The sequence below is a fragment of the Pongo abelii genome, chromosome 21, assembly GCF_028885655.2.
Source record: "Pongo abelii isolate AG06213 chromosome 21, NHGRI_mPonAbe1-v2.0_pri, whole genome shotgun sequence".
Classification (NCBI taxonomy): domain Eukaryota; kingdom Metazoa; phylum Chordata; class Mammalia; order Primates; family Hominidae; genus Pongo; species Pongo abelii.
The window spans coordinates 38,883,886-38,898,125 of NC_072006.2; the positions used below are offsets into that span (position 1 = coordinate 38,883,886).

Below are 14,240 nucleotides of genomic sequence, written 5' to 3' on the forward strand. Positions count from 1 at the left end.
CAGAGTCTCCTGAAAGTGGCAGGTAGGGTGGGGCAGAAGCAGCAGGCTTTGGAGACTACACACATTTTGAAGCAGGACAGCCATAGTGAAATGTAGTGGACATCTCTGAAATATGTAACACAAAATGACTCCTTTAATTTGAGAGCTGCTCTAACCACAGAACTAAAGGTGGAAACCTGACCTAAACTGGACTAGATTTTTTTTTTTTTGAGACGGAGTTTCACTCTGCCCAGGCTGGAGTGCAATAGCGCAATCGCGGCTCACTGCAACCTCCGCCTACTGGGTTCTAGCAATTCTCCTGCCTCAGCCTCCCCAGTAGCTGGGATTACACATGCCACCATGCCCAGCTAATTTTGTATTTTTAGTAGAGACAGGGTTTCTCCATGTTGGTCAGGCTGGTCTCGAATTCCCGACCTCAGGTGATCCGCCCGCCTAGGCCTTCCAAAGTGCTGGGATTACAGGTGTAAGCCACCACGCCTGGCCCTGGACTAGATTCTTGATGCTGGCACAATCTTACAGGCCAGTTTGGGCTGACCTCCTGCAAGAAGGAGATGTCAGCACAATTGTTTTGGAGCAATCCACCATGCAAACGGAGGACCAGATATGTGACGTGGTGAAAAAGTGCCATCTCAGCTGCTGACAGCTTCCTGTCCCTAGAAAATCCTGGGTGGCCATTGATCTTCTCTAAGTTGGTTTTGTTATTTGCATCAAAAGAAATCTGAGCAATATATATCAAAATACCCGGCAAAGTGCTGAACAGGGCTAGTTTCTTCAAAGCCAAGAATGAGGTAAGGGAGCAAGTATGTACATTTTCCTCAACTTGCCAGGCGGGCATCTCAGGTTCAATGGGGACTAGATGGGAATTCCATTCACAAGGCTGTGTCTGCTTATTTAAGGTCCAAAGAAAGAGCTGATTACCCAAAAATCCCTTACCAATAACATAACTTTATGTTCTATGACAATGACATTTATTTAACACATTATTTCACATTGTACAAATCCTTAGATTCTCTTTATTCACTGGTCCATTTCTACAACAAATACATCCAAAACACTATATAATAAAATTATTTACAACATTTCCAAATGAGAAGATTGCTTTTGCCCCCACTACTGCTATTCACACACAGTACTTCCACGGCACAATACGTCATTAGGAGATCTAAAAATGCTCACCCTGTACTCTAGGCTGCTTAGGAAATGTGAAAACTAATAACATTTATAATGGCATTAGCTCCTTTCAATACAAGACAACATTTTAGAAACCTTGAACTTCAACTTGCAACACCAAAAGGGCTCAACAATCCTGCTTTCCCCATTGCACCTTATGAAACAGGTTGCAGGGACTAGGAAAAGGGCCACATTATTAAAATTACTAACTGTACAGAAATTGATTTAAAAAAGTCACAGCTCAAAATTGCTCTTTGTAAAAGTCACACACATTTACAAGTTATCAAGTCGCAGTCCTGCTTGTTTACTTGGATTTTCTTCGCTTGGATTGCACCACACTGGTTATGTCTGTAGGGGAAAAAAAGGACATGTTCAGTGGAGGTAACTCTTTACAGCAGTGCCCTTTAGACAGTCCACAACAAGCAGGGCAGACCTAAGGGGAGCCCTACTCAACTTGGAATTTGTCTAAGGGGTGCTCTGGATGGAGAGAGTCACAGGTTTTGCTTGATGACTTATGTGGGAAGAGGGTGTGGTCCTGCATTGGGCGGAATTGGGGGAATGTGACAGAGGTGGTGGGCGATGAAGCACACTGACTAGAGAAAGTGCAGGGTGGAGAGAGCCTTTGTAGCTGGGCAATTCACCCACTGTTTCCCTCACCAGTTCTCATCATAAAACGAAGTGTGAATAGACAGACTGACAATGCTTTTGGTGAGAAATCAATGAGTAATGCCATAAGCAAATGAGTAAATTGTGTTAGAGTGCAAAAAAAAACCTGCCTTGGGATCCCTTTTGGAGCCAAGCTATTGTTTCACAGTAAGGAACCATTTTTGTCATGCTATAGTCAAGGTCTAAACAACATGACCATGGGCCGTGTTCAATGTCTACTATGGCCCAGCCAGTTATATCAAGATTGTGGAAGGCTGGGCGTGGTGGCTCACGCCTGTAATCCCAGCACTTTGGGAGGCCGAGGTGGGCAGATTGCCTGAGGTGAGGAGTTCGAGACTAGTTTGGCCAACATGGCGAAACCCCGTCTCTACTAAAAATACATGAAAATTAGCTGGGCATGGCGGCATGCGCCTTAATCCCAGCTACTCAGGAGGCTGAGGCAGGGGAATTGCTTGAACCAGGGAGGTGAAGGTTCCAGTAAGCTGAGATCCCACCACTGTACTGTAGCCTGGGCGACAGAGTGAGACTCTGTCTCAAAAAAAAAAAAAAAGACTGTGGATACATACAGTCACGAATGCAATTCAGAATAAGCAACGGCCTGCTCTGAGCCCAAGTGAGCCTGAAGGCTTCATGGAGGAGGTGGGAACTGAGTGATTTACACACACAATGACAGTGACATAAAGGGAAATGACTATGTTTTGATTCCTTTAGTTTCTCTTGTACTATCAGTGTTTTAACTTAATCTTATGCCAGACTTAAACTGTGTTTCTTAAAAACGTTTTGGCCAGGTGTGATGGCTCACCCCTGTAATCCCAACACTTTGGAAGACTGAGGCAGGAGGCTCACTTGAGCCCAGAAGTTTTGAGGCCAGCCTGGGCAAGATGGTGAGAACCCATCTCTACAAAAAGAAAAGAATTAGCTGGGCGTGGTGGCACATGCCTGTAGTCCCAGCTACTCAAGAGACCAAGGTGGGAGGATCACTTGAGCCCAGGAATTCATGGCTGAAGGAGTTCAAGGCTGAAGTGAGCTATGTTCATGCCACTGTACTCCAGCCTGGGTGACAGAGACCCTGTCTGTATTAAAAAAAAAAAAAAAAAATTCTACACAAAGTTATGGCAGAGTACAGTGAATAGCTTGAAGCTCTCCAAATGTAAACACTTCTTTAGAATCTCATATTGACTTCAAAAGGTCACATTTATTTCATATTCTGGTTTTAATATGAAAATAATGTTCTAAAATTACTTCTCATCAAGGAGAAAAAAATACTTCTAATATATCAATATAAAAGATGAATCAGATTTACCCATTTCTGGTAACTAGGCTGAATTTTCTGATACTGCATGTTAGGTTGCATTCAAGGCAAATTTTCCTTTGTCTTTTGTATCATAATATTTTGTGAACCCAGACTCTAATAAATATGTAGATTGTAAGGAAAAATTTTACTACTCTGTTAGCTAAGGTGACTGCTAAGAAGTGAGGCCTAGGCCAGGCACGGTGGCTCATGCCTGTAATCCCAGCACTTTGGGAGTCTGAGGTGGGTGGATCACCTGAGGTCAGGAGTTCAAGAGCAGCCTGACCAACGTGGAGAAACCCCATCTCTACTAAATAATACAAAATTAGCCAGGTGTAGTGGTGCATGCCTGTAATCCCAGTTACTCGGGAGGCTAAGGCAGGAGAATTGCTTGAGCCTGGGAGGTGGAGGTTGTGGTGAGCTGAGATTGCGCCATTGCACTCCAGCTTGGGCAACAAGATCGAGACTCCATCTCAAAAAATAAAATAAAATAAAATAAATAAAAAGAAGTGAGGTCTAGATGAATTTCCAAGAGGTGCCCAGTACAGTAATTTCATTCAGGCCTCTGTTGGTGGAAATTTCAGTATGTTTGTCTTCTCAAAGGTCATGTTTTTTTGGTCCCATGTGGTAGAATCAGTCTTTCTGATTTACTCATTAGTCTTTTACTAATCAGAAGACAGTTAATCTGCCGGGATGTTAATAATGGTGTTATTTTAATTCATGTAAATTAAGAGTCTCACACAGCCCACATAACTCCCTAAAATCAACTCTTCAGGTCCAAATCTCAAGCTTTATTTTCACTGCAGCAAATCTGTCATCTGCAGTAAAAATAGGCAGCATTTTTGTCTTGACAGTGTTCATCCTCAGAAAAACATTCATTAATTAGGTCAACTTTGGAAGCTTTTCCCTTGTTGTGATATGAAGGATCAAGTGGTATGTCTGAGAAACATATGTGGCTGGGAAAAGAAGTGGGTAGTGGGGTGTGGGGGAGAAGCAACCTCAGGCTCCCCCTCCTTCCTTGCTTGTTCCCATTTGTCACTGCTCCGAAGCACCCAATGAACTGGTAGGTTGCCTCTGAGCATGAATCAATGAGTGGGGTCAGGAATAAACAAATGACTTGTGCTAGAAACTGCAAAAAAACCCACAAACACACCATTAAAAACCCTCATCTTTTGGATACTGTGGTTGGTGGGGAGAAGGATGTATTTTCATACTTCCATGAGGAAAAAAATAAATTTTAAACTGAGTTTGAAGTCTCTATCACCTTCCCTGGATAAATCCAGTCAATCTGAGACATAGAGCAAACCTCAGACTCAACATGTCTAAAACGAAACTTGGGATTTTCACTTCCAACAGTGAGGTCCTTTGCCACTGTTTCCTATCATGTCTGAAAAAAAATCTGTCTGAAAAAAACATTTTTTGATGAGTTTTTTTGTTTTGGTAGTTGATTTTATACTCCCTCCAAAATGTTACCACTTTTACTACTCTAATGAATAGGCAAATTACCTTTTTTTTTTTTGAGATGGAGTCTTGCAAATTACTTTTTTTTTGAGACAGTCTCGCACTGTCGCCCAGGCTGGAGTGCAGTGGTGCGATCTGAACTCACTGCAACCTTCACCCCCTGGGTTCAAGCAATTCTCCTGCCTCAGCCTCCCTAGTAGCTGGGATTACAGGCATGCACTACCACACCCAGCTAATGCTTGTATTTTTAGTATAGATGGGGTTTCGCCATGTTGGCCAGGCTGATCTCAAATTCCTCACCTCAACTGATCTGCCCACCTCGGCCTCCCAGAGCGTTGGGATTACAGAAGTGAGCCACTGAGCCTGGCCACAAATTACTTTAAGGTAAGAAATTCTAGGTTAAGTGATGTAGAGGCTAATGATCCAGTCAGGGTGTACCTCAGACTGTGACTGGCACACTGTTCCTAAAGGCTGCCTGGCCTGACTGTGAACCTACCTTCAGTTTTTTAACCATCAGGGATTTTACGAAATTAGTGTTTCTTCACAGATAGACAAATAGTTCAAACTCTAGCAATGTAGTCAGATCATTTATATCCATGTCTTAGAACCAACTGGGTGGTAAAGAACTGGGTCAATAATAGTCTTTTGGGTGACTGTCCAACTATGTCACTGGGGGAACATTTAAATTTGTAACCTAATAAAGGGATTTTTCAGCCTGGTTGCCTCATTTTGACCTTAAGCAAATTTGACCAAATCTACAGTACAAGGCTCTACTTAATCCTCTAGTATGTGACCTCTACCATCCAAGGAGCTTTAGAAATGGACTTTGACCTTGCTCACATCATTGTGCCTTTCACTGTACTATTTCTACCCGAGACGTCTAAGTAACGGTAAAAAATTCTGGAAATCGGTGAGATGCAGTGGCTCACACCTCTAATCCCAGAACTTTGATTAGCAGAGGTGGGCAGATCACTTGAGGTCAGGAGTTCAAGACCAGCCTGGCCAACAAGGTGAAACCCCATCTCTTCTAAAAATACAAAAATTAGCCGGGCGTGGTGGTGCATGCCTGTAGTCCCAGCTATTCGGGAGGCTGAGCCAGCAGAATCACTTGAACCCAGGAGGCAGAGGTTGCAGTGAGCCGAGATCAAGTCACTGCACTCCAGCCTGGGTGACAGAGCAAGACTCTGTCTCAAAACAAACAAACAAAAACATTCTGGAAATTTTCCTTCACAATTTGCACGTTTGGTTTCTAAATGAAGCTACTAGAGTACAGTTTCAGGTGGTTACTCTTCAGGGTTTTCTCCCACGACATTATCAATGTATGTTCACTTGCATATCTACAATAATACTTCTGTTTTAATTCAGTATATCTTTATACCCTGTGTTTTTTTAGACAGTTGCTTCACTGGCTGTGGGTAGGGTGGGGCTATCACCTACTTTGTTGTCACAGGGACACCCAGGGCTGCTGATAATTACAGCTTGCTCTGAACTTTCCTTAAATTAACATATTTTCCTGGTTCCAAACTTACGCTTTGAACTTCATGTTTTTAACTACCTTTTAAAAAAATAATTACCTTTTTCCCAGTTGAAAATATAACAAAAACTATTCTAAATGGAGGAGTAAATAATGATAATGAAAGCTAGAAAAATCATTTGTGTTTTTGTGGCAAGTTCACCATGTCAGGAAGGAGAACTACTCATTTGCATGTTTGTAAACAACACATCTGATCAGGTGCAATTTTAAAAAGTGATTTGTGGTAGCTAATTTTTGTGTAATTTTAAGTGACCCAACCAACAAAAACAATGGACCAAAGAATGACCAAAAACCATGTGGGCCTTCCTGGACTTGCCCAGAAATCATTCATCCCACCTGCTCTGATCTGGCAGTCTGGCAGGCCTTGGCCAGCATCATGTAAGCAAACTCGGCTCTCGCAGCAGGAGCATGATTAATGTCACTGGTTCTCCAATAATACAAAAACAGCAACACTTTTAATTACAAACTGCTCATAGTGTTTCTCAGCTTCAGAGATTTTCATGAAAAACACAATGTCTCTGATTTTGTTTGCATATGATATATATGACCAAACTCTTATTAAATGCAAAAAGAAGACCCCTTTCCCCCTCAAAACTTTACAAAGTGCTGATTCTGCAGGAAGATACTTCACTCATATTTCAGGTACCCAGCACTGCATATGTCCCCACATTTGAGGTGCATCCATTTTAGAAACCAGCTTGATATTTGGTGATCACATTCTGGGTATGGGTTTAAATACAATCACAGTAAATTATTTTATAACTTGGTTCACATTTTTGGATACAATATACAGGCCAAAAATACATATAATTATTCTTTAATTTGGCTCCAAGAGCTTTAATACTGAAAAACCAAAAGAGCTACAGTACTCATTTCTGATTTAAAAGGTAACTGTGATACTATGATATATATTTTTTGGTTTTTGTCCCACGTTCCTGGCTCACAGCTCCTATAACTCTTGTAATTTCCTAAGTGAGCAATCTTTTGTTAAAATATTTGGCCTTTTGCCCATGGTTCCTGAAACAGCTCTGAGGTTGAGTTGATCACAAATGGCCAACTCTTTTATCAATTATGCCTATGTAATGAAGCCCCACTAAAAACCCAAAAGGGACCTACCTCCCCTTCCCCTTCTTCCTCCATACAAAAAACAAAAACAAAACAAAAACAAACAAACCGCAAAACCCACAAAAGGACTGAATTCAGGGGCTTCCCAGAAGGTGAACAAGAACACATCTACCTGCTAAGAGGGTGGTGCACCAACTCCACAGGGATGGAAGCTTCTACACTTGGGACCCATCCAGACCTTGCCCTACGTATCTCTTCATCTGGCTGTTCATTTCTATTCTTTAAAACAGTGGTCCCCAACCTTTTTGGCATGGACTGGGGGTTGGGGGGAGACGGTTTCAGGATGAAACTGTTCCACCTCAGATTATCAGGCATTAGTTAGATTCTCATAAGGACCATGCAACCTAGATCCCTCGCATGCACAGTTTATAGTAGTGTTCACACTCCTATGAGAATCTAATGTCACCTCTGATTTGACAGGAGATGGAGCTCAGGCAGTAATGCTCGCTTGCTCACCACTCACCTCCTGCTGTGCGACCCAGTTCCTAACAGGCCACAGACCACTACCAGCCAGTCCATGGCCCAGGGATTGGGGACCACTGCTTTAAAATATCAGCAGGGCAGAGTGGCTCACGCCTGTAATCCCAGCACTTTGGGAGGCGAAGGTGGGAGGATCACTTGAGCCCAGGAGTTCTAGACCAGCCTGGGCAACATGGTGAGTCCTGTTTCTACAAAAAATAAAGAATTTAGCTAGCCATGGTGGTATGTGCCTGTAGTCTCAATTACTCAGGAGGCTAAGGCAGGAGGCTTGCTTGAGCCCAAGAGTTTGAGGCTGCAGTGAGTGATGATAGTGCCATTGCACTCTAGCCTGGGTGACACAGTGAGACCCTGTCTCAAAAAAAAAAAAAAAGCTGGCTGGGCATGGTGGCTCATGCCTGTAATCCCAGCACTTTGGGAGGCCGAGGCAGGTGGATCATTTGAGGTTAGGAGTTCGAGACCAGCCTGGCCAACATGGTGAAACCCTATCTCTACTAAAAATATAAAAATTAGCTGGGTGTGGTGGTACACGCCTGTAATCCCAGCTACTTGGGAGGCTGAGGCACAAGAATTGCTTGAATCTGGGAGGTGGAGGCTGCAATGAGCCAAGATCACACCACTGCACTCCAGCCTGGGCGATGGAGTGAGACTCCATCTAAAAAAATAAATAAATAAAAATAAAATAAAAGTAAAAATTTTAAAAAAACTTTCATATGGGAGGCCAGTGTGGGAGGATCACTTGAGGCTAGGAGCTCAAGATCAGCCTGGACACACAGGGAGACCCCATCTCTACAAAAAAATTAAAAAATTAGCCCGGCATGGCGATGCACACCTGTAGTTCCAGCTACTTGGGAAGCTGAGGCAGAAGGATCATTTAAACTCAGGAGTTCAAGGTTGCAGTGAGCCATGATCATGCCACTGTACTCTAGCCTGGGTGACACAGTGAGAACCTGTCTCAAATGGAAAAAAAAAAAAGGCCAGGCGAGGGGGGCTCACACCAGTAATTCCAGCACTTTGGGAGGCCAAGGCAGGTGAATCACTTGAGGTCAGGACTTCGAGACCAGCCTGGCCAACATGGCGAAACCCCATCTCTACTAAAAAAAATACACACACACCCATACACACAAATTAGCCAAGAATGGTGGTGCAAGCCTCTGTAATGCCAGCAACCTGGGATGTTGAGGCATAAGAATTTCTTGAACCTGGGAGGTGGAGGTTGCAGTGAGCCGAGATTGTGCCACTGCACTCCGGCCTGGGCGACAGAGTAAGACTTTGTCACAAAACAAAACAAAACAAAGCAAGAAAAAAAGAAAGAAAAAGCTGTATAATAAACTGGTAAACATGTTTCCCTGAGTTCTATGAGCCACTCTAGCAAATTAACTGGACCTGGTTAGGAGGGGTTCATGGAAACTCCAATTTTTAGCCAGCTAGTCAGAAGCACAGGCAAAACAACCTGGGGCTTGCGCCTGGCATTGGAAGTGGGCAGCGGTCTTGTAGGACTGAGCCCTCAAACCTGTGGATCTGATACTATCTCCAGGCAGATAGTGTCAGAATTGAATTGGAGGACACCCAGCTGGTGTCTGAGGCAGAACTGATGGCTTGCTTGATGTGTGGGGAAAAAAACACCTTACATCTGGTGTCAGAAGCGTGTTGTGAGAGTATAGCAGGAGAAACTGAGTCTGTTTTTCTACTCATACACAGTAACTTAACCAGGGACAGTTAGAGAATGATGGCCTGAGGTCTTGCGACTGATGCGGTATCTATACATGACTGTGATTCCAGGGGCAGGCCAGAGCTATGCCATTCTTTAGGGAGACATAGCACCCCTCCATGCAAGATCACAAAGCCTGAGAGTCATTATGGCCTCTTCTAAGCCAACTGCTAAGCCTCAAAGCAAGGATGTGCCAGGCATTCCAACATCACCACTGCCACCGTGGGACAATGTTCAGTTTAAGTGTACAGGCTTATTCCCCATCCCCAACACCCCTTAAAAACAGGTTCTAGCGTTCTATCTCTTCTTGGCTGGTAGTCCTCTACAGAGCGGTTCTAGTTTGAGCATCTCTTAACTGTCCCAGCTGCTTCTTAGATTCTTTCTGGTGCCCTGTAAATAACACCTTTAGTACCTTGAGGCTCTGGGCTGAGGTCAAGGTTCCAAAAATCTGGTGTGTAACATCTCTAAAGGCCAATACCTTTTCCCCGCTTTAAAGGTAATTACATACCATATTCTATAGCCTAGAAGATCTTGCTCTTTTGGGAAAGTGAAAGGCTACAAGAACATGCAGAACTGAGGGGAAGATTTTCCCACAGAACTCTAGGCATGTTCCCTTTTATGCTTTAAGTTTAGTACTTCAATATACTGAAAAGTGTGCTCCCTTCCAAACTAGTTTCTGCCTAGAGATGATTCCCAGGGAGGAGGAATGAAGTTATTGGCTTCATATCTCCACCTAAAATGAGGATACCTAAGAGACCCTGACTGTGGTGTACACAGTATTCCTGGAAAAGAAAGAAGGCCCCTCTCACCTTTGCCTCTTAACTCTCCAGCAGGCTGAGTATGGTAATGGTACTTTGTACACCTCAATTTTACCTGTATATGACCTCTGGCCTATTCCCAGAGGCTCTTGTGAGGCATCATGACATTCTTGCCTAGAGACATAACCTGCCAACAGCAGCTGAGTCCTCAGATCCGTGTCTAGTGTCTAGTGTGGGTGCACCAGAATCTGCCTGGTCTTTAGGCTGGCATCCCAATGATACTTGACCGTTTCTCAGCAGTCCTGCTGATATCAGGTACTCAGCCAGGATCCCAGCTCTTACCTTACCCAAACTGAACTACTCAAGCTTAGCACATTTCCTAAGAGAATGATCTGGTCACTGCCTCCTCATTCTTCAGGTCTCAGCTTAAATGTCATGTCATTTTTTTCCAGAAAGCCTTCTCTGACCTGGCAGAAGAGCAAGGTATCCCAGCTATATGCTCTTATAGTGCCATGTAATTTTGCTATCATAGCATTTAACATTTAACACAGAGTATTAGAATTCGTCTTTCAATGTGGTGAAGACAGAGACTCTTTTTTTTTTTTTTTTTTTTTTGAGATGGAGTCTCACTCTGTTGCCCAGGCTGGAACGCAATGACGCACTCTTGGCTCACTGCAACCTCCACCTCCTGGATTCAAGCAATTCTCCTGCCTCAGGCTCCCGAGTAGCTGGGATTACAGGCGCCCACCACCACACCCAGCTAATTTTTGTATTTTAAGTAGAGAGGGGGTTTCACCATGTTGGTCAGGCTGGTCTAGAACTCCTGACCTCAGGTGATTTACCTGCCTCGGCCTCCCAAAGTGCTGGGATTACAGGCGTGAGCCACAGCACGTGGCTGAGACTCTGTCTTTTCACTATTATAACCTCAGGGCCTGATATGTAGTAAATATTTAATACATATTTGATAGATGGTTTTTCATCTGATAATTACTGATTGGTACATCTCTGTATTTGGCACCATACTAGGCACCAGAGATACAGTAGTTAGCAAAATCAGACATAATCTCCTGCCCTAACCAAGTATACATACTAATTACCTATGTCACAAACTGGCATAAAGTTATAGCTGTGGTATTACGAAGAAGAACCTGGTGCTGTGATTCCCCACAGCAGTGACAACTGAGCTAAGATAAGTAGGAAGGGTGGGACGTTAAGAAGAGAGGTGGGCAGAGAGAAGAGCACTCCCTGCAGTAGCTGCAACATATGCACAGGCTTGTGATCAGAGGAATGAGGACGGCATGTCCGACTTGCCAAGGGAAGTGGGATGAGGCTGGGAGATGACAGGGCTGAGACCACACAGAAGCTTGTGGGCTAGGTTGAAGCTTTTGGACTTTAATCCTAAATGCAATGGTAAATCATTGAAGGGTTTTAAGCTAGTGGGTAGTAGTGAAGATGGAAAAGGGCCATCTGAGATAAAATGGGCAGTTTTTTGTGATGAATTTGATATAAGGGTGAGGGAGAGAGGTATCAAGGAGGACTTGTCTAATGGATAGATGGTGGTGCCATTTATTGAGATGGGGTACAATGGCAGAGGACCTCACTGTTGGAGGTGAAAAATCACAAGTTAGGTTTTAGATATGTTGAGTCTGAGGTTTCAATAAGGATGTGCATGCGGTTGTCTAAGATCTCTAGGGGTCTGTACTAGAAATAGAAATATTTACAAGTCATCTGTGAAAGGCTGTTACTAAAGAAGAGGGGCATGACTGAGATCCATTAGGGAGAAAATACGAATTTGAAGAGAAAAGGTGACTCAGGATCAAAGTCTGAGGAAGGTCACCATCTAATGGCTGGGAAGGGAGACTGAGGAAGAGCAGCTGGAGAGGTGGTAGCAGAAGACAACAGAGAGTTCTTGGTCACAGAACCCAAGGGAAAAGTTAATTCAAAAAGGAGATAGTAGTCAACAGAGAACACTCACAGGGTAAGTTTCTTGAGAAGGTCAGAGGAGATGGGATCAAAGGCATGGATGGAGAAACTGGCCTTAGACGTGAGGAAGGACAGCTGCTCTATTATAGGAAGCACAAAGGAGGATACTGGTAGATTTATTTCTTGGTAGTGGGAAACTGAGGGAATTCTATTTTCTCTGTGAAGAGGTCAGGGTCTCTACCAAGAGAAAGGGGGAGAAAGTATGGACCAGAGGTTTAAAAAGAATAGAGAGTGGGAAAGATAGTTGACCACGGAAACATGGAAAGATAGCTGGGCCATATTCAGGACCTATCTGAAGTGGGTGATCATGAATTTAAAGTGGAATCAGCTGGGCGTGGTGGCTCAGCCTGTAATCCCAGCACTTTAGGAAGCTGAGACAGGCAGATCACTTGAGGTTAGGAGTTCGAGACCAGCCTGGCCAACATGATGAATCCCTGTCTCTACTAAAAATAGAAACATTAGCCAGGTGTGGTGGCATGCACCTGTAATCCCAGCTACTCGGGACGCTGAGGCAGGAGAATCACTTGAACCTGGGAGGCGGAGGTTACAGTAAGCTGAGATCACGCCACTGCACTCCAGCCTGGGCAACAGAATGAGCCTCCATCTCAAAAAAAAAAAAAAAAAAAAAAAAAAGTGGACTCAAGGCCAGGTGTGGTGGCTCATGCCTGCAATTCCAGCTTTGGAAGGCTGAGGCAGGAGGATTACTTGAGCCCAGGAATTCAAGGCTGCAGTGAGCTGTGATTGTGCCACTGCACTCTAGTCCAGGCAATAAAGTGAGACCCTGTTTCAAAAAAACAAACAAACAAAAACCAACAACAACAACAAAAAAACCAAAACTCAAACACCAGTGGAATAAATCTGCCCTGTTATGTTCTTTTTTCCAGCAGTGCTTGTTGCTCTTGAGTACACACACAGAAAACATACAGTTAAATGAACAAATAAAGGAAGGACCAAACAGGTAGTAGAAGACAAAGACACTTGACACACTTCAGGAATAGAAGCAAAGATGAAGGACAAAGTCTTCTGCTGCTGTGATAAGGACTCTATTCCTCTATTTGACCCACAAATAGCACCCACATCCCACTGCTAACCTTTTGTAGAGCTGGAGGCTGAAGCAGGTCGAGAAGATCGTTTACGATGTCCATTTTCCACACTTTCAGAAGCCACAGTTGGCTCTTCAGTTCGGGAGTTTCTTCGGCTCGGGATTTTGGACTTTTCAACTATCTCTTTGGGCTCACTGCTGACAGAGGGAAGCAAAAAGTTTCCAAGCAGGTGAGGGAACCAGGCCACACAAAAAACCAGCTCTGCAGATAGTTTCATTCATAAAGTAGGAGACTAAGAACTATATAGTTATTCTGGAGAGAAAGCAGTTCAACCTGGGGCAATAAGCACTACTGCCTTCTATATTACTGGGTGTTTAAAAGTGAGTCTAGCTTATTACATTAGTAAAAATAAAATAGTAAAGCATAATGTTGGTGAAATTGTAGAAAAACTGGTAAAAGACATAAAGAAATTGGAACAAAACTCCCCTAATTCCTCACTCATTTTCTTTTCTTTTCCTTTTTTTTTTTTTTTCAGACAGAGTATCACTCTGTCGCCCAGGCTGGAGTGCAGTGGTGCTATCTCAGCTCACTGCGACCCCCGCCTCCTGGGTTCAGGCAATTCACCTGCCTCAGCCTCCGGAGTAGCTGGGACTACAGCCATGTGCCACCACGCCCTGCTAATTTTTGTCTTTTTAGTAGAGATTGGGGTTTCACCACACTGGCCAGGATGGTCTTAAACTCCTGACCTCAAGTGATCCACCCACCTTGGCCTCCCAAAGTGCTGGGATTACAGGCATGAGCAGTTGCACCAGGCCCCTCACGCATTTTCCTAAGGTAATAGTTCCCTTCAAAAATTAAAACATTTTGGATTTTGTAATTTTTTAGAATCATGAAAATGGTCTTTAATATAAGATGTCTGAAAATTACTATTAACTCAAAATAGTATATAAACCTAGGAAATTATTAACATATATTGGCATTTACTAATGATCCCGGTAGAGTCAGATAACAGCATATTAGA

General features: G+C 43.6%; 1 protein-coding gene across 9 annotated transcripts in view; it reads right to left on the reverse strand.

Moving 5' to 3' along the window:
- Window positions 1–945: 945 nt before the first annotated feature.
- Window positions 946–14,240, reverse strand: part of NCOA6 (nuclear receptor coactivator 6) — a 110,401-nt gene continuing 97,106 nt past the window's right edge. For 8 of the 9 annotated variants that reach the window (XM_024238683.3, XM_024238690.3, XM_024238685.3 and 5 more), the window contains 2 exons: window positions 13,268–13,416; window positions 946–1,518 (listed from right to left, as the gene is read on the reverse strand). In XM_024238683.3, coding sequence (XP_024094451.3) covers window positions 1,475–1,518; window positions 13,268–13,416 — 193 coding nt within the window. In that variant the 3' untranslated portion in view covers window positions 946–1,474. The remainder of the gene's footprint in view (window positions 1,519–13,267; window positions 13,417–14,240) is intronic. The other variant, XM_024238686.3, reaches the window with a different exon arrangement.